This window comes from Martes martes (assembly GCF_963455335.1).
Source record: "Martes martes genome assembly, chromosome: 11".
Taxonomy (NCBI): Eukaryota; Metazoa; Chordata; class Mammalia; order Carnivora; family Mustelidae; genus Martes; species Martes martes.
Window position 1 is genome coordinate 50,780,820 of NC_137899.1, and position 27,130 is coordinate 50,807,949.

Sequence of the window (27,130 nt, forward strand, 5' to 3'; positions counted from 1 at the left end):
AATCCATTCCACTTTTTAAATTATGATTTAAGTTTTAAGTGGTAAATGGATTACTTTCCATATGAAAATAGATTTTCTTCTTTCGTGGTATGGAAAGTTTTGATATGTAAATAGAATCATTTTTACATGTTCTTAAGGATCTTTTAAAACTTTGAGACATAACTAAATTGTTTACTTGAATAGAGCACATTTTCTTGATTGTTTAGTGGTGACTTAATTAAAAAAATCTAGACATTCTCAAATCACAATTCAAAAAGAACTTTGAAAGGTAATTAAATAATTTGCTTGACATTTTCTTAATTGTGTTGTCTTCATAATTTTGGCAATCTGGACATATTTTCATATTGTAATATTAATGCCACAAAATTATTCTTAATATGAAAGAGGTCTTACAGAGCAAGTTCTTTTTACTTTTTTTGAAGATAATGTAATCTTAAATTTTCTTTGCAGAGAAAAGCAAGTATTATGTATATTCCCTTTTTAACCAGAAAATTACACTTCACACTTCTTTTAAAAAGATTTATTTATTTATTTATTTGATAGAGAAATCACAAGTAGGGAGAGAGGCAGGCAGAAAGAGACGGGATGGGGGTGGGGGTTGTAGGCAGGCTCCCTGCTGAGCAGAGAGCCTGATGCCAGGGCTCCGTCCCAGGACCCTGAGACCATGACCCAAGCTGAAGGCAGAGGCTCAACCCACTGAGCCGCCCAGGTGCCCCGCGACTAAATCCTTTTATACACACGCACATACATGCATGCATACAGGCATAATTATGCATATTTGTGTGGGTAAAACGACAAAGTGAATTTCTAGTAAAAGAATTGTGGACCACGGGTTATGTACATGTAAATATTTATATTCACCAAATGCTTCCCCAAAGTACTGCATGGAGTTTATTCCCTCTGTCAAAGTTTATGCCTGTGGTAGTTTTCCCTATGTCTCTTGCCAACACTAGATAGTATTAAATTTCAGAAGTTTTGCTAGTTCAACAGTTAAGTTAAACCTGCTTTTAAAAGTATATTCAGTACAAGTGAGGTGGAACATATGCTTATTAGCCATATATTTTTATGTGAACTGCTTATTTGAAATATATAATATTTATTTTCTTTGTTTTCAGAAATTTTATGAATAAGCATCAGAAGCCAGTGCTAACAGGCCAGCGGTTCAAAACTCGGAAAAGGGGTAAGATTGTGCTGCATGTCTGCGTGTATATGGGGGTTGGGAAAGTGGGTAAAGTTCTAACCAATTTGGGAGATTGCAGAGGGATTAAAATTGTCCCTGTTTCCACTGAACCTCCCTTGTTCTCTTCTTTTGAGCTCTAGATGTAGGATCTGAAGTTTTGCATTTAAGCCTTTGAATGGCAGGTTATTTACATGTTTGATTTTGGACAGGTCATTTAATTTGTCTGAACTTTGTGTCTTTATCTACTAAAGGAGAATGAGTCTATCTGGTCAGCTTTCCTCACTCTCCTGTGAGGCTATGAAGACAATAAACTCTACTGTTCTTGACATCAGCATTTGTATTTGAGTTTTGCTTTCTTTGTTGTTTTTAAGGAAATGTTGAGAACAAAGACGGTAAAACTTAGGAGAAGAGTAAATCAGGGAAGGAGATATTGATGAGTTTTTACATTTGAAAATTTAAGAAGTCAAATTATATTAAATTTGCTGCCTAAATTTCTTTAAAGCTCAGGATATTTTCAAATGTCTTTTATTGTAGAAAGGTAGTAACAGACCCTGTTTGATGACTGGTAACATTTTTGTTTGTGTGAGTGACTTCTTTTTATGCTGTGTTCACCTTACCATCCTTCCTGTGTAAAGAATAGTTGTAAATTTTTCATCAGTTTTACATAATTATATAGAAGTCCTTTTGGACTTAAAAAATAATTGAGCTATAACTTGATAAGGATGCTTTTTTTAAAAGGAAACATGATATGAAATTATTATGTTGACTAACACTGAAGACAATAACTGAAACATATTTAAGGAAGTATCATGTAGAAAGATGAATGACAGTTGGATATCTCTGTGCAGGCCTCACTGCTGTGGTAAAACTTGATGGCAGGTAATGATCACCAAGTGCCAAATTGTTGAATTGATAGCTCATAGCCCATAATATATGGCTTTGGCATTTCCAATGTTGAGGTAGCCCCTTCAGCTTGTGCTGTCTTGCATAAGTACTTATCTGCATAAGTAGCAAGTCCAGCCTTGCAGAAGGAGAGGAAGTCCAAATGCAATCAGTCGCTTGGAGTGGAAGAGTTCGTGAGAGTCACTAGATAGCAGTGGAGGCTGAATTTTCTTTTTTTTATTTAATTTCTTTTCAGTGTAACAATTCATTGTTGATGCACCACACCTAGTGCTCCGTGCAATATGTGCCCTCCATAATACCCACCACCAGGCTCCCCCAACCTCCCACCCCCGCCCCTTCAAAACCCTCAGATTGTTTTTCCAGAATCCATAGTCTCTCATGGCTCATCTCCCCCTCCAGTTTCTCTCAACTCCCTTCTCCTCTCCATTTCCCCATGTCCTCCGTGTTATTTCTTATGCTCCACAAATAAGTGAAGCCTTATGATAATTGACTCTCTCTGCTTGACTTACTTCACTCAGCATAATCTCTTCCAGTCCCATCCATGTTGATACAAAAGTTGGGTATTCATCCCTTCTGATGGAGGCATAATACTCCGTAGTGTATATGGACCACATCTTCCTTATCCATTTGTCCGTTGAAGGGCATCTTGGCTCTTTCCACGGTTTGGTGACTGTGGCCATTGCTGCTAGAACATTGGGGTAAAGATGGCCCTTCTTTTCACTACATCTGTATCTTTGGGGTAAATACCCAGTAGTGCAATTGCAGGGTCATAGGGAATCTCTATTTTTAATTTCTTAAGGAATCTCCACACTTTTTGGAGGCTGAATTTAACTATAAATGCTGCTTGCTGGGAATTCACGTTCCTACTAAAAATGAAAACAAAAAACTGTAAAGTAAGCAAAAGGTGGTTATTTTGTACAGTATTTTTGTCTTGTGCTTTCCCCTTTTCTATTTTTTTTTTCATCCCTGGCTCATCCCTATAAACTAAGGCACGTGGCCTGAGCCATCTATCTCCCTCTGCTTGCTTGGTCCTCATCTTGGCCCTTATCTTGGGCTTAGAAATTGTGTCCCCTCTACATTTCCCCATTGAAATCCAGACATTATCAATACGAGACCTTACAGTCAATTCATTACTTTCATTATCTCATGGTTTAAAAGCAATGGGGAAAAAATGATGTCGAGATGATTTTATAAGGACTTTGTCTGTAAGGAACAGTATAGTTCAGAACACTAATTATAGTTAAGGTATTGTGGAGCCTGGTAATGTGATAATATCTAACATATGCCCAGCTGTGAGGTGCAGAAAGGTTCGCTTCCCCCTGCCCACTGGGGGAACGTGTTAACCTCAGAGCTGGATCTCCAGCTTGAGCAGCTTTATTCCTGTGACGCTGATTCACCGTAACTGAGCTTAAAAGCCAAGAGAGGACCCAAGGATTGCACAACAGCCAACTTGATGCAACAAGTAAACTGGCCCTTAGAGAGTCAGTCTTCAGTTTTGAACTGGAAAGGTTTTCTCTAATTCGGAGCTGGTTTGTCTCTGATTCATTCAGTGGGCAAGATTGTGCCTGCGTCTTCCTGCTGCTGTAATACTCAGAGAGAGCTACCCAGAAATATGTATTATTTGTCAGTTGATCGGGATTTATATAACTCAGGGCTGTTGGGGATTTCAGCAGCACTTGAGCTATTTTGTGCCAAAATGCTGGCTGGGGCAAAAAAAAATGGAGTCAACCTCATTTTCTACACTTTATGCTAGTGAATTGCCTCCTGATGATTTATCGTCTTTGGTTTTTCTCTTGCGATTATGATAGGATTGACTTCAGATAAATGGTTGGCAGTTTTATAGAGCTGAGGCAAAAAAATCTAGTGAGGCTATTTCAAGGTCATTTTCATAGGCTGTCTTCTGGGAATCTGTCTTCAGTTTGAAAATGTTTGCTAGCAAAGCTAATACTCTTCCATGTCAAGTTAGTAAAAAAGAATGTATTTTCTATTGCTTAACATCAAAATTAAACATCATGATAGGACACATCATTTAGAAATCTATTCAGACTCTTTTCCTTTATGAAATATACACATCTTATTTATGGTATTTTCTTCAAAGAATTATGTTTTCCGGCGTGGCTTGTGGGAATTTGAAATAGTGGAAATTTCTCCCCTGAGCCATTGTTATGCTTAGCTAAATGAAATATTTAATAACTGATCTCACCTCCCTATAAATCTTGTAGAGAAATTGGATTAAAATTAGTGAAAATAAGAGAGGAAAAAATGACCAACTACAGGCATCCAGGGTGCCCACAAACTCTGGGTTCCCCCTGAGAATTTTCATCCGTCTTCGCAGTTTTAATCACTCTGAGATTTATAGTAAGTGTTAGCCACTAATTTAGTGAACCTTCAAATGTTGAAATATGTATGTTTGTAAATATATATATGTGAATCTATTTGTATGTGTATGGTTAGAAAGCCCATGATTGTTCTTATTCATTTACTATACTTGAGTGACATTCAAAAAAGGATGTAGGTTTTGTTATTTTTCACTTAATCAACAGTAGGAAAAAGATTACATTACCTAGTTACCATGGTTCCTAGAGGAAGCAATGTGTTCAGACAACTTACAGGCATATATGAGCATCAGAAATAAGCCTGTTTCTCTCTGTCAGTATAATGGGCCAGCCTGACTGACTCTCTAGTGTCACACTTGTGAGTCACCAACAGACCCTAATTATACACTTCCCACTTCAAGGGAGGTTAGACCTGCCAAATGGAAACACAAGGAAGTAATAGCGTATTTTCTTTAGGATTTTATTGGTATTTTTGCTAGACTGTCCTCAAGTGGAATACAAAGGATATGTAATGTCGTTTCAGATAAAAAAGAACTTTGGGGTAAAATATTGTCTGTGTTTCCCCAAACTCTCGTCAGTGTTCTTGCCATTTTCTTGCTTGGGAATTTTGTATTCCTCTGGATGGGTATTTCATCTTAACAGATGGGAGCTTCTTTTCAGCCTGCAAAAGAATGATTAATCCTAGCATGCCATCGCGACTTCTTGAGATGCCGGAGCTACAGGTAATCATCCTGACCTAATGCATTATCGTTCACTGCCAGAGTATCTTCGGCCATGACATGCTGTCTTCCTCACCTTACTTTCCTCTTCCTTGGCACGTCTCTTGGGAAAATAGAACTGAAATGAAGGGCTTTATACAAACACGAGTTTTTAAGTTGTCTCTCTGATTCAAACCAAAGTCCTCTGCGTGAATTCTTAGCATGGTCTAGATTTTTTACCTTATTTACTAACTTTCACTTTCCAATGCCTCAAATTTATAATTTTTGAATCCCCTAAGTCTGTCTTAACCACCCGAATCAACATTCAAGTAGGTCATAGTGCCACCGCGGGAATGGCCCCAGCTGGTTTTGAAAGCTGGTTACGAGACAATAAACAACTTGTGGTGTTTTCATTTCTCATGTTCTCATATAACAGGAAAGGAAACTTTTTTGCCAAGGGGTTAGGAGAATTACCTTTTGGCTGGACCCCGAGTGGGGGGTGAAATGTCCTTCACCTGCCAGTGAGTTCTTCCCACGCAGTCACAGCTGCCCCCTCCTCCAGCGTCTTGTCATCTGTTCCTCTGGAGTTTCCCATTCTCTTCCTCCCCCTCCACAAAACAAGACCTTAATTATATTTTTCCTGCAGTCAACATTGGCATGTTCTTGGCTGCATAATGTTTTGCTTATGGCATCAAAAGAACTTTTATCTCTTGTTTGTGAAACATAGCGTTCAAGTTACGTCTGTCTTGATGGCATCTTAAGCTGTGTGACTCTGACTGGTACTGGGAATGCCGTTTTTCTCTGCTTCTGATGCTCTGGGGTTAACCCCTTATAACTCAGCCCTCTTACTGGACCAGTATAAGTAGTCAGTCTGTACAAACCAGACAGGTACTATCTGGTTTTCAAGTAGTTTTTAAATGTGTGCAGGTCACGTGGTTTAAATAGTCAAACATCCTGCAAAACATGTTCTAGCAACGGCCCATAGACTCCCAAGAGGAATGCCTTCTGCTCTTCATAGGCTCCTTTTAATTGTATGTTCGCCTAACCACAGAACATTCTTACATGGCTGTTTTCTGACTTTTCTGGGGGAGGCATCAGATCTGCACTTGATACTGAGGAAGATGAGGGTTTTGCTCTCTTCACTGCCCTACCCACCTGCAGACGACCTCTCGATTCTTCTAGCTAGACCACTGTGTAGGGTTTCTCTTGCTGTGACTTTGCGCACGTCCTTCACAGTTCAGCTGTTGCTGGATTACTCTTCTCCTGAACATCATTTTGTCTTTGGAGTTAATGTTTCATAATTTAAATTTCATAATTTACCCCTTTTTGTTGCTGTTGTTGTCTGTGCCTTAACACGACTCAGTACCAACCTTTCCCTTCCTTATGTAACTCTTTTAATACAAAAACTTGAGGAATTCTTATCATATATCAGATGATGCTATCATAGTGACGAGCCCTCTAGGCCAGCGGTACAGCTGACAATGTGAGATGTTTACAGTATCTTTTCTCCACTGTCCCGGAGAGCCCTGTTGCCCTTCTCCTATTTTTTTTCTCTTTTTCCTGGGATCTCATGACTTGATAAGATCATGAGATCATGAGTTACTCTCATTTTGGTGGAGCATTGACTTCAGTAGCTTTTTAGAAAATAGTGTGTGAGAAACATTTTTGAGGCCTCATATGTCTTAAAATACGTTTATTCAGCTTTTACGCTTAGTTGACAGTTTGAACCCCAGACTTAGAGTTTGGAAACCATTTTCCATCAGAATTTTGAAGAAATTTCTTCTGGTTTCTGGTATTCCTGTCATTCTGGGGTGCCTGGGTGGCTCGGTCAGTTAAGCGGCTGCCTTGGGCTCAGGTCATGGTCCCAGGGTCCTTGGGATCAAATCCTGCATCAGGCTCCTTGCTCAGCGAGGAGTCTGCTTCCCCCTCTCCCTCTGACTGCCATTCCCCCCTGCTGGTGAGCTCTCTCTTTCTCTGTGTCAAAAAATAAATAAATAAAAATCTTTAATGTCATTCTGTTTTTTGATAGTTTATATGTGATTTGGGGTTTTGCCCCTGAAACTGCCAATAGCTGCTTTGTTCCCAGCATTGGGATTACACGAGAACGTCAGCATCTTAACGTCTTATTGTGGGCCCACTTTGAATCTTTGTTTGCAGATGGCTCTTTACTGAGAAACTCATGTCCTTCAACTCTGTAAAATTTTTCTTGAAATTTTTAAATCATTTTTTTCCTTTAAAAAAAATTATCAGGGTACCTGGCTGGCTCAGTCTGTGGAATATGTGACTCTTGATCTCAGGTTATGAGTTTGAGCCCTGCTTTGGGTATAGAGATTATTTTTAAAAAAATAAAATCTTAAAAAAATTCTCATTAAAATTATTTGGACGTTTGACTGGTGTGCCCTTTTTCTTATTTTTTTTGCTCCTATTTTTTTGTGTCTCTTTTTCTTGAATTTTTTTTCTAGTTTCTGAGAGAGAGTCTCAGCTTTCTTTTTCAACTCTTCTATTGAGTTTTTTACTTTTTCTATCATAGTTTTCATTTCCAAGAACTCTTTTTATTCATGAAATGTTTCTTTTTTTTTTTTTAACATTTTAGTCTTCCTTTCTTCCTCCTCCTCCTTTCTTACAGTTGCAGTGTCCGCTTATCTCTCTAAAGGTATTTATGATGGGATTTTTGTGAAGTTTCTCATTCATCCTCCCCCACCCCCCACCCCTTTCCACATCCAAACTTATTCTCGGAAAGAAGAGAGGAAGGTGAACTCCTTTTGAATTGAACCCTACATTTACCTTTAATTTAGTCATATTCTTTTTCTGCCTCTTCTGACCTCTGGTTTGTCATCTTCACTTCTTTTCAACAGTGTATGATCCTTGCTTTGTTTAGGATCTGGTTCCAGTGGCCCCCAGCTGGTTCAGTTGATAAAACATGGGACTCTTGATCTTGGGGTCATGAGTTCAAGCCCCACACTGGGCACAGAGATTACTTAAAAAAAAAAAAAAAAGAAAGAAAATAGAAAAAATAAGATCTGACTCCAAACTGACCTTCCACAAGAAGTCTCTCTTGAGTCTGCTAAAGGTAGGAAACTCCATATATCCATATCCCTACATCCTCTGAAGCCCTTTCAGGGGTTCTACAAATTCAAAACTATTTTCATTATAACTAAGATTTGTTTTGCCTCTTTTACATGTTCACTCATGGTTTATGGTCGTTTCCCAGAGCCTACATGATGTGTGATATCACAACAGATTGCAAACAGTGGATATGGGAATCCATCTGTCTGCTATTAAGCCAGGCATTAAAGAGATTAAACAAAGCCTGTCTTCACACTAATTTTTTTTTAATTTGATAAATATTTTTAAATTTTGTTTTAATTTCTATAAAGTAAGTATCTATAGTTATAACCTCTTTACACAAGAAAGCTATGGAATCCTCAGTACTTTTTAAGGGTGGCAAGGGGTCATGAGACCAAAAAGACTGGGAACATCTGCTCTGAAGCCGTAAGTATACATATATAGTTCATGATATATATTAAATATTTAAGTGCCCTGGAATAACTTATCTTGTAAAATGAAATAAGTGTTAATATACATGTGGAGAAAAGGAAATCTTCATGAAATATTGGTGGGAATGTAGAGTGGCATAGCCACTATGAAAAACAGGATGAAATTTCCTCAGAAATTTAAAGGGGCACCCGGGTGACTGAATTAAGTGGCTGATTCTTGATTTCAGCTCAGGTCCTCATCTCAGGGTCCTGGGATCCAGTCCCATGTTGGACTCCATACTCAGCAGGGAGTCAGCTAGAGGATTTTCCCTTTCTCTCTTTTCCCATGCACCCCACCCCCACCACACATGCTCTCTCTAAAATAAATAAATAAATCTTCTTTAAAATTTTAAAATAAACTTCCATATGATTCAGTGATTCTACTACTGGGTATTTATCTTAAGAAAATGAAAACAGGGGCACCTGGGTGGCTCAGTAGGTTAAAGCCTCTGCCTTCGGCTCAGGTCATGATCCCAGGGTCCTGGGATCCAGCCCCACATTGGGCTCTCTGCTCAGCGGGGAGCCTGCTTCCCTTCCTCTCTCTGTGCCTACTTGCGATCTCTGTCTGTCAAATAAATAAAATAAAATCTTTAAAAAAAAAAAGAAAATGAAAACAGTAAGTTGAAAAGATAGAGGCACTCCCATGTTCATTGCAGCATTATTTACAATAGCCAAGGTATGGAAGCGACCTAAGTATCCATCGATGGATGAATGGATAAAGAAAATGTGGTATATACATATATACCATAAGAATATTATTGAGCCATAAAGAGAAGGAAATCTTATTGTTTGGGGCAAACGGGTAGACCTTGAGGGCATTATGATCAATGAAATAAGTCAGACAGAAAAACACAAACACCATATGATCTTAGTTATGCGTGGACTCTCCCCAGACAAAACAAAAACCCAAACTCAATCACACAGAGAACAGACTAGTGGTTGCCAGAGACAGAGAGTGGAGGGGCTGGCAAAATGTGTGAAGGTAGTCAGAAGGAACAAACTTCCAGTAATGAAATACGTAAGTTCCAGGGATGTGATGTACAGCTTGGTGACTATAGTTAATGATACTGTATGGTATGATAGAAAGTTGCTGGTAGGCTAGATCTTAAAACTTCTCATCACAAGAAAAAAGAATTCTAATTGTGTATGGTAGTAGATGTTAACTAGACTTACTGTGGTAATCATTTTGCAAAATATACAAACACTGAATCATGCTGCACATCTGAAACTAATGTGTTAGTTATATAATTGATATATTGATAACTGAAACTAGTATATGTCAGTAATAAGAATAATAATAATAAATAATAAAAAAATGTCCCTCTTCATTTCCTCACTCCTAATCTTTATTTTGTTAATTGTATATTCTCCTTTATTCTTAGGCAATTCTCCCTCAGTCATTTTCTTTATCCTAAATAAAACAAAATTTTAAGTTTTGATTGTTATACTTTATTTTTTCTCAAGTGGTTAGGGTTAATAGATTACATTGGCCTATCCTACAAATGACAGAAATGATCAGTTATCAATTTTATTATGTATTAGTTTGACTTTTAACATATTTTTGTGACCCCTTTAAATAGAAAATAAATCATGTGATTGAGTAAATGTTTCAACAAGGGGTTTCAGAACATGTAAATCTAATAAAAAATTAGTTGTCTTCCAACTTTTAAATAACCACACTCTCAAATAAAGAATAATGAACAAAGGAAATGTACGGTTGCATCGGGGAATAGGTTCTGTAAATAAAAGGAATATTTTGTAACATTTATTTTAGATGAAAAAGAGAAATTCGAACCCACAGTCTTCAGGGATACACTTGTCCAGGGGCTTAATGAAGCTGGTGACGACCTTGAGGCTGTAGCCAAGTTTCTGGATTCCACAGGCTCGAGATTAGATTATCGTCGCTATGCAGACACACTCTTCGATATCCTGGTGGCTGGCAGTATGCTTGGTAAGCCGTGCGTTATCAATTCTTCCTCAAGTACTTTCCATTCCACTGGAGTATTTCCTTGTAAGATAGAATCTTTATAAATTCACGTTAATGAGAGCTGATAAAAAAACACAAATGGGAACCTCTACAATTTTTACCTAGTTTGCAGTTTGGAATGGTAGTAGCGGGGCAGTAGAAAGTTACTGGTTAAGAAAGGCTTAGAAATTCCAGTTTTTATGGATGTCATAGCATGCCCACTTTGCTTTACAGCCAAAGGCCAGCTATTCATGAGTCCCTAATTCTTACATGCTTCTGGAGCAGATATAGGAGGAGTAAGTAATTCCTGTAGTAGAGTATAACTCAGTGCGTGTCTGCCAGTTCCTTCCAGTGTATTTAATTCACCCCCAAAGGCCACAGCGCCTTTCTTTTGAAGCCCAGCCTTTTTTCATGTGGTGAAATGTAACTATTAACAAATTTAAAAGTAATTCTCTGTTTTTCATTAAATGCTTTCTAATCCATAAATAAGAAAATGTCAGAAATACAGTTCCACTCTGGTTTTTAAAAAATGAGTAGTTGTGAGCATATAGGTAAAAGGAGTAAGGGTAGAGGTTCTAAAATTATTAAAGGTAAGTTAAAAAAGCAAAATAAAAATTATGGAGCAGAGGCATCTAGGAAGAAAGCTTTAGAATACTTTCAGTGACATGGTATGTTGATCTAAATGGTGATTAGGTGCCATAATGACCCATTGTTCCTCTCCTAGTTATTCTTAGAACTTAGTTTTTATAATTAGTTCCTGTGGTAACCATAAATCAAGAGAAGTGGTCAGATCCCTTAGGCCAGTGATTTTCAGCTGCCTCGGGGGCATTTGCAAGTGTGTAGAAATGTTTGGGTTGCTACAAGACTTGGTAGTGGAGGGAGGTATGCCACCTATTTTGCTCTGCAAGGGCTATTCAATATAATGAAAAATGGCCCTTTCCAGTGTGGTAGCAGTGCCTTTCTTTGAGAAATACTGCTTAATGGGGGCCTGGGTGGCTCAGTCTGTTAAGTGTCTGCCTTCAGCTCAGCTCATGATCCCAGCGCCCTGGGATCGCTGCCCTATATCGGGCTCCTTGCTCAGTGGGGAGCCTGCTTCTCTGTCTCCAGCTTCCTGGTGTTTGTGTTCCCTCTCTTGTTATCTCTCTCTGTCATAAATAAATAAAATCTTTAAAAAAAAAAAAAAAGGAAAGGCAAAGAAACCCTTTTTAAGCCGTCCTATTTAAGGACAAGGTACGTACTTTCATGCATTTTTTAGGTAGAGCTACACTTAAAAATTCTTTCCTCTGAGAAATCTCTCCGTTGGGGTACATGGCTCCACTTACTAGCTGGCCCCCTTTTGATCTGTGCTGCTGCTTTTCACCACATACCTGGCTGATTTCATTGCTGTTATTGTTCTTAAAGATCTTATATTATCACGGCTGATAATTCAAGTCCAAGTATAAGAGCTATGTGTATTGTGTTCAAATCTCACTTCCCAGAGATAACTTGTTAATATTTCGATTAATTCCCTTCTAGAAATCTCTTTACCTACATATGCTAATTTGTAAGAATAGGGTGATATTATACAAGTATGATACCCTGCATGGCTCTTGTATTTACTGAACAACATGTTGTTGGCTCTCATGCCTATGGGTGTTACCTTGGATGATACCAAAAAGAACCAGAATCATACTGATTTTGAAGCATATTTAATTTGTTCCTAGTTTTCTTTATTACAAATAGTTAGTATCTATATACACATAGCTTTGTACTTTTATCTGATTATATCTATATATTTAGTAAGGGATTAATGAATTGAAGGATAGAGCTAGAGCTATCTTTATCTATCTTTGTCTACCTATCAGAGAATGAAGACCAGCCCTCAAAAGGAATGTTCTAATTAATGTTTTATCAAAAATCGTGTGTTCCTACAAGTTTACCTATACCTTTAGCAATAATATTAGGTACTGTCAAACTTGTCAGTTTTTTTAAAATTTTGCCCATTAGGTAAGTGATGTTTTCATTCACAAACTTTAAATCAATAATGAAGTTGAACATTTTCTGATGTGATGATTGGCTTTTCCTGTTTCGTTAATTATGATATATTTTTATTGAGGTACTGGTAAGTTCTACACAAGAATAGTTTTCAACGAGTTCCAGTTCTTGCCAAAGTCACTCATGACTTCAGTAGTCATTCCTGTAGACCTTTTTCACTTCTTAATGCCCTCTTGGCAGCTCCTACTGACCCTCTGTCATTCTTGAAATGGTTTACTTTCTTCCTTTGCATGAGACCATTTCAACTTCTATTTCTCTGGATGCCTTTCACATGACTCTTGGGTTTCCATACTTACTGCCCCCACATATGGATTAAATTATCGGTACACTTTGCATTGATAATCTCAAATCTTCATTAACCATCTATATTATGATGATCAGCAAATTTATATCTACAGTCCAGATTTTGCCCTTTCACTCAACATCTGTATATCCAAAAAGGTAGGGCAGCACGTATGGTAAGACTAAGAAGCACAGCTGGCCCAACCCCCAGATATCTACTGAGGCCCGACCTATGATGTAATGAAGAAAGGCAGCGAGGCATGTTCTTTTTACATAAACACTTTGTTTACTTAGTGAGTATGGGAATTGTCTTCATAAACACACAAAAAAATTTACCTCCATTGTTCTTAAAACAGTAGTCATCCTGGTTTTTCAGTTGTGTTTTTTGAAGAGTAGTTAAAAGAAATATTTTCTTTTGCTTATATTTTGAGGAAAACAGCAGGCTTACCAGAACTTTAGAAAGGGCAATTAATACTTGAGTCCAGTATCAGGGGAAAAGAAATTAACAAGCTGTAGCAATATTATTAATGTGTAACAAATGTTTTTTAAAAGAATGCAGTTTTTAAAACTTACCTCTTAAGAGATAACACTAGAGTTTCAAAATCAGACGTTTCAGTTATATAACTTCTGTGAGATGGGAGTCATTAGCCCAGAGTTTTTAGAAGATTATCATCTTAATAAAATTTTGTTCCAGGTGGTTGTATTCATTACAGAGGGCTAATTAAATCTTATGCCTAAATTAATTGCATGAAAATAGATTCCTGAAAGAGCTGACTTTTCTAAAAAGTAATTTGCTTATAAAATGGTATGCTGGAGTCTGAAAAAGGAGTCTGAAAGGTATAGCGCTTTCATCCAAAGATCTGAAATCACAAGCTAAATCAAGATAGTTACATAAATACATAAAAGAAGTGGCTGGCACATGTATATATTCGTCAAATATTTGTTGAGTGTTTGAAAGGCATTAGTCTAACTAAGTTGGTTTATTCAAACTCCCTACCCTAATTACAATGAAGGAGAATCAGAAAACAAAAACACCTAGTGTTGATTCTTTTCTTCTAATCAACCAGAGTTTGTAATGGCCGTCATTGAAACTTACAGGAGAAGCCTTTGAATGTGCAAATTTGAATCATAGGAAAAAGAGACATTCTTTTGTTCTAGTCCATTTATTCCATGACGTTGTATAGGCCATGGGGAAAAAAGATGAGAGAGAATAAAATACACTCTTTGCTAGCCAGCACAGCTGCCAGGTCATCAAATACAAATAGGAAGGAGTCGGAATGTAGACTGTTCAACCCTGCGTGGATAGTAGCGTTAGTGGAGGAGGGAACAGGTTTAAAACCCACTCAAGTAGAAACTAACAAGATCTGCTCTATAGAGCCAAGTCTGGCCAACCTCAGTGATGATGAGCTGGAATCCCACAAAATATTATTAAGCCTGAAAAAGTGAACCATGTCCCAGTGTGAGACACATCAGGAACTACATGGAGAATAATCGAGTCCAGACTTACAGTGATAGGATCTTATAGTGATAGGGTCCTGGTAGAACATTACTCTCACACACTATGGTGGTACTATAAAATGGATCAACTGATTTGCTTTCTATTAGAAATAGGCACAAATATGTAACAACATATGCATCTACACATGTACCCTATCTTATGAATTTTTGTGTGATTTTTACATAGATTTTTACATCTAGTTTTAACATTCTCCTAGATGTGCAGGAATCGATCTGTTCTGCAAATCCTCCTTTCATTACAGTATTGTCTTAATCATTATCTTTCTCTTCTCAGCCCCTGGAGGAACACGCATAGATGATGGTGACAAGACCAAGATGACCAACCACTGTGTGTTTTCAGCAAATGAAGATCATGAAACCATCCGAAATTATGCTCAGGTAGAGCCCCTCATTTAGAGATTGTTGTGTAAGAAGGGAAACATTTGAGCAGAATTTGGGTAACATTGGGTTCAGAAATTCTACAGGCTACTTTTTTAATAGGAATGTTAGATAGCTCTTAAACCTATGTAAAGATACTCGACTGCATTCATAATAAGGCAGTGGACGTTAAAACTTTGCCAAGGTAGGCTTTTTTTTACTTCTTACCTATACAGAACACAGAGGATCAGATGCTCGCATAAATTCTCTTGGGAGTGTAAACTGGTACCATGTTTAGGGAGAGCAATTTGGTACTGTCTTTTAAAATTTAAACTACACACTTCCTTTGACCCCCAGCCGTTCCACGTCTAGGACCTTATCCTGCAGGTACGCTGAAGGTCAGGAAGTGGTGGAACTGTAGAATGGAACAGCCTGGTAAACAGGACCTTGTAAGGCTGAACATACATGCATTGTGACTAGTCAGTTTAAGATCGATGTCTTCGTGTTCTGTCACTGGCTCTTACAGTCCGTTGTTATTCTCAGCTAGACTATGATTGCAAGTCCCAGGATTCGAGTGACTGTGTAAACTGGAAATCAAGTTTGCTGGATTTTCATACCATTTATTCTTTTTCCTTATTGCATTCTAGTTGCCGGCCTGAGTCATTACTCTTTCCTCATGGGGCGACAGTGTCGGTTTTACTCTTGGACTCCATCTTGATCATATTAAGGGATAAGCATACTAAAAGTTTTAGATGAGAGCTTATTATGTGCATATAAGTGGAAGGAATTAGATTCAGAAATCATTTCCAGTTATAATAAAAAATAATCAACATTTATAAAATCTCTTATTTAAATAAGAACATTGTATTATTCTATTCAGGCTACCATAACAAAATACTGTAGACTGGATGACTTTAATGGTAGAATTTTATTATTCCCGGTTGGGAAGGCTGGGGAGGCAGATCACGATGTCAGCCAGTTTGGTTCCCAGTACAGTCTCTTCTGGCTCTTAGAAGGCAATCAGTCCTATCAGATTAGGGTCTCCCTAACGGCCTCATTTAACCACCTCTTAAAGTCCCTACTTGCAAATACAGTCGCATTGGAAGTTAGGGCTTCAACATAGGAACTTAGTAGGAACACAAACATTCAGACCATAGCAAACATCATTCCACTTAAAAAAAAACAAACAAACAGCCCAGAATTCTACCGGCACAGTGGCAAACCTTGCTTGAATGATCTGACTAGATTTTGAAGGCTAGTAATCTTTTATTACGATTAAGATATACCAATTTTTGCTTGTCTGCCAAAAAACTTGCTTGTGTAGGCATAAGAGTAGGATATCCCTGAAGTCTGCTCTCGTCTCCATCATAGCCGTGGTCTTCGTGATGATATCTACAACTCCCTTCATTTCTTTTTTTAATCTCTGCATCTCACAGTTTTAACATTATTATATTTCCATCAAAGTTATTTTTGGTTTCTTAACCTGTTTTACTCCTGACTGAATTTCTTTTATTCTACATGGATGTCATCATCCCCCCACCCTGTCCCCAGGTCATAATAACCCCTTTGAAATCCTTCCAATTCTTTATCACAGAATGCACACATTTAAGTACAATTTTCTATTATTATTATTAGATGTCCATATTGTCGTTGTGGTGAGCTTCTACACCTATTGTCTTTTAGAATTGTTTATATGATATTGAACGGTTCTCTTTTACGTTTAGGTCTTCAATAAACTCATCAGGAGATATAAGTATTTGGAAAAAGCATTTGAGGATGAAATGAAAAAGGTAAAAATTCAAATGTGATGTCTTACCTGTTTAAAGTAATAAAACGGAGGGGGACAAAAATTTTGCATATACGGTGATAGTGCTGAAGTACCATGAACATAGTAAGCTTTTAATAAATGTATGTTGGATGAATGAGTGCGACAGATCATTAGCTAATAGCTATAGGAAAATATACACGATTAGCCTAGACTTTGTTCATTCATGTTTAATGTAAGACAGCATGCTTTGCTCCATAGGAATGGTTTTATAGCGTCTGATCCCAGACTTTGCAGGGCTTCAAGTAAAAACTAGAGATACCAAAATATGCAAGAAAAATGATTATATCAAGCAAAGAGTCAAGGTGTGGTGATTTAATCAGTTAAAGCAAGTGAAAGCATGTATGGATAGCAGCTAATACCCAGCAACATTTTTTAATTTCCAAAAACACAGTTTAGCAAAGGGGATAAAACCATTTCTTGGGAGATAATATATGAGTGTCAATCCCAGTGGTGTTTCTCATCTGTAAAATAGCTGCCATAAGATGACATACCTCATAGTTTTGTTGGAATAAACAAGATAACCTACAAGGTGGTGAGTAGTTAAGTGACCTCTAGCAAGTAGGGGGAAAAAATAGTCGCACCTCATTTTAAAAAGCCCTCCTTTCAGTAATTGCGACATGTGCCCTCTTCCAGTTTCTAACTCTTGGGTGTTTACATATAGCAGCCCACTCCATTAACTTATTACAGATTTGTGTGTTGCTTTTTATTGTTTCCAATTTTAGGTATCTGCCTAAATTATACACCAAGGGAATCAAGGAACCGTATCATCTACTTTGCTACTTACTTGCTTCCCGCTATTCAGGGTAAATCCATACCATTAAAAAAAAAAAAAAAAAGTGGATCCATACATCAGGGAAGATCTTGACGGTAAAATCATTCCTTAAACAATGAAGGGTAGCCACTTGAATTGATTAGGGAGAATGTCCCTACAAGTTGGAGAAGGTGCAAAGCAGCCATTTGGTTGTTTAACCTCAGGCATGTTACTTAAATTCTGTGTGCCTCAGTTTACTTTTCTGTGAAATGAGGATCAAGGCTTTTGTAGGTATTAACACAGAGAAAGTAAACAGAAAAATAGCTGGTACCCTTGACAAGTTTTAGCTGTTATGAATGTATAATTCAGGTAAAACAATACGTGTTTATATATATACATATATATATAGAGTTATTTATAATATGGAGACCTATATAAGTGCATTTAAAAATCTGGAAGGACACCCATTAAATAGCTAATAATCTTAATTCTAAAGAAGCAGGGTTAGAGAGGAGATCACATTTTTATTATTCTGTAGTGATCGATTTTATTCTTACTATTGTGTATTAAAACTTTTTTAAGGGGCGCCTGGGTGGCTCAGTGGGTTAAGCCTCTGCCTTCAGCCCAGGTCATGATCTCAGGGTCCTGGGATCCAGCCCCACATCCGGCTCTCTGCTCTGAGGGGAGCCTGCTTCCTCTTCTCTCTCTGCCTGCCTCTCTGCCTACTTGTGATCTCTGTCAAATAAATAAATATTTAAAAAAAAAAAAAAAACTTTTTTAAATGGGAAAAAAAAATGTGATCCATTACATTGCTAGGTGCCTACAAAATAACAAGCACTGATTAAATAAAGGAGAGGAAATAATAGGGGAAAATTATGTAAAGCATTTAAATAAGCACTTTACCACTTTTGTCTAATAATACCATTCATATTTTTATTTCACTTAGCTCATTTGTACCTTGAAAACGTCCTTAGCTATTATATTCATGTGATGAATATGCTTTGAAGAATTATTTATTTTTCACAATATATCCATTTTTCAAGGAATGTTCTGGAATACACACAGCATCTGATTTTAACACTGATTAACATAATTGACCAGTGGCACCTGGGTGGCTCAGTGGGTTAAAGCCTCTGCCTTCAGCTCAGGTCATGATCCCAGGGTCCTGGGATTGAGTCCCACATCAAGGTCTCTGCTCAGCAGGGACCCTGCTTCTCCCTCTCCCTCTGTCTGCCGCTCTGCCTACTTGTGCTATCTCTCTGTCAAATAAATAAATAAAATCTTCAAAAATATATATGTAATTGACCAATGTGACTATTAATTTAAAAAATCTACCTTTTGCACTATTTTGTTATAATGGAGTATTTTTAATGAATGTCAATATATTGATGTGCTTCAAAAGTAGTCTTTAAAAGTTTATTTTGGAAGCCATTTCTCATTATTCACTTGAATCTTAATCATCTTTACAATCAGAGGAAAAGGTCAAAGTATGGGGCGCCTGGGTGGCTCAGTGGGTTAAAGCCTCTGCCTTAGGCTCAGGTCGTGATCCCAGAGTCCTGGGATCGAGCCCCGCATCGGGCTCTCTGCTCAGCGGGGAACCTGCTTCCCCTCCTCTCTCTCTGCCTGTCTCTCTGCCTACTTGTGATCTCTGTCTGTCAAATAAATAAATAAAAAATCTTAAAAAAAAAAAAGAAAGAAAAGGTCAAAGTAATGGGAAGGGTCTATGATTTTGTCAGTCCTTTTACTCTGCCTTGTTCCTGGTATTCCTTGGAGCTTCACCCATTGATGCTCTCATTCCCTTGATGTTTTCTTACAACTTTGTCTTTAATTCATTGAGACTTTAATAGGCATAACCTAGGAGTGAAATGGACTAGTTTAATTCCAGTTCTGCCACTTACTCATAATACAAATATTTAGAGTCAGATAATTTCTCCTAATGTAATAATTCTTTAATTGTCTGGGATAGTAAGTTAATATTGCCCTATGTGCTGCACAGAGTAAATGGCATTTGGTTGGTGCCAAGTAATCAAAAAGTCAGCAAGGCCCCACCCAATAGTGATAGTGAGCCCTGGGGATCTTGGTAACATTCCCCAGGACTATGAAACAGAGAAGATAGTCATGGAATCGAGTTAACCCATTAGGTGGGGGAACCTTAGGAAAGAGGAGGGCATTGCTGAATATTCTTAGAATTAAAAATGGAAAGTGGGGTATAATCCCCTTTGCTTTGGTTTTCCTTTAGCCTTTCTGGGGTCGCTACTTTTTTGATTTCCCCTCCAAAATTGCTCTTTCCAACTTACATCAGAGGTCTTTTCTCCATTAAGAACTTGGGTCAGATCCTCCATTACCTCATCACCAGGGCTGGTAAAGCTGCATGATCCAAGAAATAGCAAGTTTGAGTCTTGTTATTTTTATAAGAGCATCAGGAACTTAGAAAACCTTTCTCATCAACACTCTTGTCTTAAAGAATATTACATGCTCTGAATTCAGACAAGTGAATGCTGATGTCAAAACTTATGGACTTTTTCCTGTTTTTTTGTTCATTGTGCAATAACGAGCACAAAGAAAATGAATAGATGTAGTTGGGGGGACAAAGGCACCCCCAAAAATGAAAAATGTGAAGGACAGTAATGTATTTCAGTACAAGTTATGCTCATTATGTAAAACTTACCCTTAGTCCTGTACAAAGTCAAATGTAAATTTTTTATGTAACCTATTCACACTGTTCTCCAAATATCTCTTTTTGTTCCCATGGATGTTATCTATAGCTATGTGTAGGTAAACTTGGAAGAAAGGAACCATGCCTGAGAAAGTCACTTTCCTTAGCATCCAGTTTCTAAGTGAACCTATGTATGTGTTTCTAATGAACAATAACTCTGCTCTGCATATGACCAACTGGTTGTTCACCATCTAGCCATACATGGATATTCTGTTCGTTCTTTTCCTACTTTAGTCCTTTGCTTTATAGACATGGTTTCTTTTGTTTGACCCACAGCTTCTCCTCTTCCTTAAAGCCTTTTCCGAAACAGAGCAGACAAAGCTGGCAATGCTGTCGGGGATCCTGCTGGGCAATGGCACCCTTCCCGCCACCATCCTTACCAGTCTGTTCACCGACAGCCTAGTCAAAGAAGGTAAGCACTCTGGTGTTTTCTTACCTGGCCCATGTGAAAAGTAAAGCCACACATGCTTAGGAAAATACCAGTACCTCTTCGTCCTGTGATCTGCTACCCACCCATCCTCCATGTAAGAGATTTTCTGTTTATCTTTAAACAGTAAGAATTGTACATGTTTATTGTGGGGAATTGGAAGAAAGAATATGCACACTTTTGTACAAAGACAAAGAAAAACCAATAATAAACTGAAATTTGGGGTGTACGGCTTAATGCCTAGGTCAGATACCCTGAAGTTGATGTAGTCGAAGCCATTTCTCTCCATTTAGTTGTCACTGGCATATTTTGCTGAGAAAATGCTTCATTGTGCTTTGTGGGACATTTAACCTTTTTGCCCTCGAACACAAAATGCCAACATGTAGCACCCACCTCTATTTAGTATAACGAAAAAGGCCCCTTCTTGTTTCCAAATGCCCCCCTCCCCTGCCCTAAATGTTTATTTCCCTGGTTAGGACCATTCTTTTAAACCATTACTTCTCAAAATCTTGTGCTCAGATGTTCATTTTGATCACATTTTAAGATATTCATTATCTCAGTTTTAGAAAAAAGTCCAGATGGTTGCATCAAAGTCTTGCTTTAATTTTAAGGCATTAAGAATTTTGATAGGCATGTATACAATCATTTGGTTAGAGAATACAACAAAAGTGGGCTCTTGGAGGAGGATAATGATATTCGAGTTATAATGTAACACAAAACAAAGAGTTATTTTTTTCTTAAAAATAAAGGAGCTTTTGTGAAAACATCTGTTTCTTCTTAGAACTTAGTTTTTCTCCTACAAATGTTGAAGTCCCAGCCTCATTTATGCCTGCAGTGAAATGGATTATGGTTTTCTTTTGACTGAAAAAAGATTAGTAAATTGAGAGTCAAGTGATATTATTTAGAGATTTTCTATAGTTTTTGGCAAAACATAGCTTAGATTTGTGATAATTCTGATTCTGTGATTGTTACTAATATGTTGCTAATATTATGACATTTTGAAGTGTTTTCCTGAAGAGAATTGGTGATATTGCACATCTTATTGATGTTGTGAGCCATTTTCACACTTAGGTAAATCAACGTGAAATGTAAACAGTATATGTTAATTATATTATATTATCCTAGCCTTTAAAACAGAAAATACTTGTCTTTCTGGTTGTATTAAAATCCTACATGAGATCTACAAGTTCCTTTGTAATATATCAAAAATTATTAGATAGATAGACAGATGGACAGTGATGAAGCAAACATAAAAATATTAAAATTTAGATAGTGGGTATATGAGTGAATAAATTCAATTTATTCAATTTTTTGTATATTTCTGTATATTTAAAATTTTTTATATTGAAATTTGAGGAAAGGGAGAGAAGGAAAATACATTTGCTATGGAAATGATGTAGTGCTTGTATCATACAATTTTTCTTATACTCCACCATCCTTAGAAATTAGAGGCTTAAACTTTTGCTTCCTAAATAGGAACATATTAATACAAATTACCCTTTTTTCCCAACTCTGCACCCAACAAATAGCTAAGGAGAATAAGATTATCCCACCAAGGAAAATCTTGAGTACAGATAAATTTTCCAGATTTTCTAACAAGAAACACTGTTACTGCAAAGTGATAGCTTTAGCCAAGATTTGGATTCCTAGTTTAAAATATTATAATGCTTTATTTCTAGTGAAATACAGATTATACCACATTTTAATTTTTATTTTGATTTAAACACATAAATATATACTAAATTTTACACTGTCTTGTGAACGGGAGTGTTAAAAATTCATGTCAACAAATATAAAATCCTCCAGGTTGTAGCACCTGTGTTATTGTCCTAGCCATGGTTTCTGTTTTTTTGTTTTTTTTCTTTTTTGGCAATTCCTCTGCTTACTCAAATAAAGAAAATTTGACAAAGTTGATGTTTGTATAAATGATATATCAACTGGACACTTTACTTGCAACTAACTCAAAGACAAGACTTAAAATTGCTATATAAGAACATTTGTTGGCATATAAGAACATTTATTTCTTATGTAACAAAAAGATATAAAAGTCGGATAGACTACAGGGTGAAACAACAATGGCATCCGGGTCTTGCATATTTTATCCCATAATTTCTCACTACCATTCATAGCATCAACTTCACTCCAAGAATGATTTCCCTAGTAATTGTAAGATGTCTGCTGGTATAGTTATGGCACATGAGCTTTCTTGTTCAGATTGAGTGGAAGAGTAATTCTCAACATAGGAGAATTTATCTTGCCTTCAGCTGATTGGCTGCCATAAGCCACATGACCAGTTTTGGCCTGGTAGCAGTTGCCAGGGAGATGCTCTGGGCAGATAGGCTTCTGCTGAGGTCTCTAAACGAATCATTGCAGAAGGAGGTCATACCAGGACTTAGGCTAGAAGTCACCTGGCCTAACCAAAATTGAAATTCTCTTAGGAAGGAGGAAAGGGGAGTAGAGCTTCTTAGATCAAAAATAGTGAAGCCTTCACTTGAGAAAAATCAGTTTAATATTTCAACTACATTTGAACGTTCATTAAGTAAATGTAACATTACCTTGGAAAGTTGAAGTGTTCACAGGAGAAATGTCTACTAATGATAATTATATTTGGAAATAAATGCTAATGTCGGTATGGATATGTAGTTCAGTGGTTTTCTGATTAACATAGCTCTTTTAATCATCTCTTTAAAAATATCGAGAAAAAAGTTCAATTTGAAACAGCATCAATATTTTTATAGCTTAACTCATGAGCATTTTCAAATGCTTTTTACAAAAGTAAAATTGTAAGTTAAATGATGTACTTTCTTGTATAGCTTTATTTATATCTGTCACTATTAATGGTTTTTAACTGGTATCATTTATCAGCAAATTAGTTCATGTGTTGCCATTTCATTTTTATGTCTCAAGATTTGTTTGTTGTACCCAGGATCATTGTTAAACACATGAAATATTGGTGAGCCACATGGTGAAGTAGAGGCAAAGTCACTAGAAAATACTGGGCTTCTAATCTGTTTTAAACCAAGGTAAAACTAAATAAATAAATTTACAGTTAATTATACCAGGCTAGCATTAGAGAGACCCACTTTGAAAAATATTTTAACTCTTTTTCCTTCTTATGAAAATGCTCTCTTTTGAGTAATGAAAATAGAACTGTGCCTAAAGAAGAGACTAGAACTGTACGTAGAGAGCTCTCTGTTTTACCTCTACCAAATCAAGTCTTTGAGCACTTTACTCATTTCAGGAAACCCAGTGGGTACTGATGAAAGGAATGAAACTCACTTTTTTCTTTTTCTTTTTTTTAAACAGGCATTGCAGCCTCATTTGCTGTCAAGCTTTTTAAAGCATGGATGGCAGAAAAAGATGCCAACTCTGTTACCTCTTCTTTGAGAAAAGCCAACTTAGACAAGAGGCTGCTTGTAAGTGTCGTCTAGACAAGGGATTGTACGCTTGATGCTTCAGTTGTGGCTTTGATGATGCGTGACTGAAATGCTTGGGTCTGTTTTCATTTGGAACATGGTTCCGTTTATTTCTGTATATTTGGCAGATCAAAACGAATTCCATCTTAATGTTTGTAAATAAGTGGAATGATAAAATTAAAGAGTCATAGGGACTACTGAGACTTTCAGATTGGGTAGTTTGTCAGGATTGAGTCAACATTTAGCAGAATTAACACTTTATTTTATAACTAGTAACTATACAGATTTAAAGTTGTAATAATAAGTCCCATCAGTCCCACCTAATTAAACATTTATGTTAGGTTAGAGATGGATGATGCTGATCTCACGTAGTTGTTACTTTGTTAACAGAATAAGAGTTTAAACAGGATTCCCTGTTTATGCCAAGATACCTTGGAAATACCTAGGTTTTTAGGAAAGGAAATAAGTTTATTGTGGTTGATTTGAAGCTCCCATGATCATGATTGTTTGATTATATTTTTATTTCTCTATCTTTACGTTTTTCCAAAAAAAAGCAAGAGTAATATTTTGTTCTTGAATTTCTACCTGCTCTCTACAGTTTCTTTCAACAGCTATGCAGATGACAGAGATTTCTCCAAGTGACATTGCTTTCACAATCTAGAACAAAGTCTAAAATTGAAAGGCACCCTTGCTATCTTCTCTTCACCTGGTCTGTCCTCTGTTTTTTACTTCTGAGGTATTGCAGTGTGCAAGGGTATCTGTCAGTCTAATTCTAAACATGGACTCTTATCCTCAGAAAACCCAAGAATAATTTTAACTGTAAATGCTTTTACTTTCAGTCACTTAAAATTCCTTTGTCTCTTGAAGTTTACCTTAAAATAGCCATTTGGGGGTCTTTAAAGTCTTTAGAATATGATAAAGAAGAAGAAAGGTATAGAATCCAGTTATTTTCTGCCACTGATAATAATTTTTAGTCAGCCTGTATTTGAGTGTCTGTGCTGTGCCAGGCATGGTCCTAGAAGCTGAGGAGGCAGGAGAGGACAGGACTGAAAAGTTCTCTACCGTCAAGAACCCACTTTCTCATGGACTTGGGGTAGATTCTTGTACAGAAGGAGAAATCGTAAGTGACTAGGTGGGCTGAGCAGGGTGGAAGCTCATATGAAGGGGGGGATGTGTTTGGTGAGTCAGATGAAAGAAAAGCTTTTGGGAAATTCTCAGCAGAATTGTGCATATGTGTTTAAGGTCTAAACGGGATCCCTTTGGCTTTGTTTTGGGAATAGACTCAGAAACAAGAGCAGAAGCAGGGAGACCTTAATCTGATGGATGTTTGTATCTGGATAGGGTTTTTCTAACAAACACAAACCGTGTTCCAAGCGGTAAATGTCATGATAGGATTTAGACTGACTTGACTTCAGTTTAATCTGAATAATAATCTTCAATGTATTATGTGTCATTTATAAGGATTTGGGATATATTTCATAAATAAACCACCAGTAATATGTTTGATGGGGTATTTCTCTGAACATAACTTTAGATCAAACTTTGCAGTACCATTCTTCCTAAATTGAATATTGAATGCCGGTGTGAAATAATGGAATAATTATTGGCCATGAGTATACTCATTTACGTCCTTAAATATATCTGGCTGCATAATTTTGTTCAAGCTACTTAGCCTTATTGAGACTTAATTGATACTCTATAAAAATTTTTACTTTACATAATTATGAGGAGAATGCCCACCACATTTTGATTCATGGAAGAAACTCAGATTAGTTCCCTGCATCCCGAATTTGGAAGACCTTTTGAATGGGAGAACAAATAGCAGAATTTCAGTCTGATATGAAATGTTTGCTAAACATGAACCTGTGTTTAATAGCTGCTCCCACCAACTCTTCTGACATTTTGAAACTTACAACTCAACAAGGGAAGTTTTGGGATGATGATACAGAGAATTGAACCTTGAGTCATGTCATAGAAGGCTTTAGTTCTGTCCCTGTATGTGGTGGCAAACCTATTACAGATTTTTCTACTGAGATTTTTACTGGAGCCACTGACCATGCGTGTGTGCAAATCTAACCTCCATAAAAGTTTGGATCTATTTTTTTAGACTGCAGCAGTCTGAAAAATGTGAGAGCTTTGAAAACTGTCTTAATCTTAGTTGGGTGTTGAAGTCACACAGGATTAGAACATGACTAAGTGTTACTGAGACTCTGCCAAGCTGTGTAAGGTAAAATGGAAATGAGGTAAAAATATGCAAGCAGCCATGGTGAATTGCTCTCTTTAAAAATTTCCAGCAGAATTATGTAATGAACCAAAGAGTTTGGTAGGGTGGGTTTAGATTAGATCTTTCTGTGACTTAATTTAGAGCCACCATGATTAACAAATAAGACAAAAACTCTCTTTAGCTCCAAGCTAGTATTAGAATAATAGCATTTTCTCAGAATGTGAATATTATCTTGAGATAATAGTCAATGTTGTTTTTCTGATGTTATCTCAAGTCATCTCCCCATTATTAAAACTGACTTTTGTCTATTAACTGGTAAGTTACCATGTTATTTGCACTTAATTTAGCAGGTTTACTTATGTATTCATACATGCTACACTCTGATTAAAGTGAAAGAAAAGTAAATATGGTTCAAAATGGGTGAAGCTAGTTTATGTAAGTTGCTTAGCTTTTTTTTTTTTTTCCTTGCTTCCTCTGTAAAACTGCCTAATTTTAGAAGGTGCTTAGCGAATGCTCAAGAAATATACCCAAGATTTATTCTTTCGGCAATCATTCTCTCTGTTCTGGCATTCCAAATATGAGATATTCTTAGTGCTATTTTAATATGAAAATGTTGTCCTTTAGGCTTGCTGGAATTTGAATGTTTTTTTGTTTAGCAGTCTTTTTCCTTTTGTCTTTCAGGAGCTCTTTCCGGTTAATAGGCAGAGTGTGGATCATTTTGCTAAATACTTCACCGACGCAGGCCTGAAGGAGCTTTCTGACTTCCTCCGCGTCCAGCAGTCCCTGGGCACCAGGAAGGAGCTGCAGAAGGAGCTGCAGGAACGTCTTTCTCAGGAATGTCCAATCAAGGAGGTGGGGAACCGTCAGCTTCCCTCACCGCAGAACCCATGCCATGAGAGGAATGGCATTGTGTCCCACAAGCTTGACCTTCCTTACGGAGACCTCCCATTGTCTACTT

General features: G+C 37.1%; 1 protein-coding gene across 4 annotated transcripts in view; it reads left to right on the forward strand.

Annotated features, from left to right (window-relative positions):
- BZW2 (basic leucine zipper and W2 domains 2) overlaps window positions 1-27,130 on the forward strand; it is a gene marked incomplete at its 3' end in the record, with an annotated part of 59,387 nt that overhangs the window by 21,069 nt on the left and 11,188 nt on the right. For 2 of the 4 annotated variants that reach the window (XM_080818499.1, XM_080818498.1), the window contains exons 2-8: window positions 1,116-1,180; window positions 10,428-10,604; window positions 14,728-14,831; window positions 16,535-16,600; window positions 20,382-20,517; window positions 23,839-23,948; window positions 26,854-27,024. In XM_080818499.1, the coding sequence (XP_080674625.1) occupies window positions 1,123-1,180; window positions 10,428-10,604; window positions 14,728-14,831; window positions 16,535-16,600; window positions 20,382-20,517; window positions 23,839-23,948; window positions 26,854-27,024 (822 nt within the window). In that variant the 5' untranslated portion in view covers window positions 1,116-1,122. Of the gene's footprint in view, window positions 1-1,115; window positions 1,181-7,972; window positions 8,188-10,427; window positions 10,605-14,727; window positions 14,832-16,534; window positions 16,601-20,381; window positions 20,518-23,838; window positions 23,949-26,853; window positions 27,025-27,130 lie in introns of those variants that run through there. The other 2 variants (XM_080818501.1, XM_080818500.1) reach the window with 2 other exon arrangements.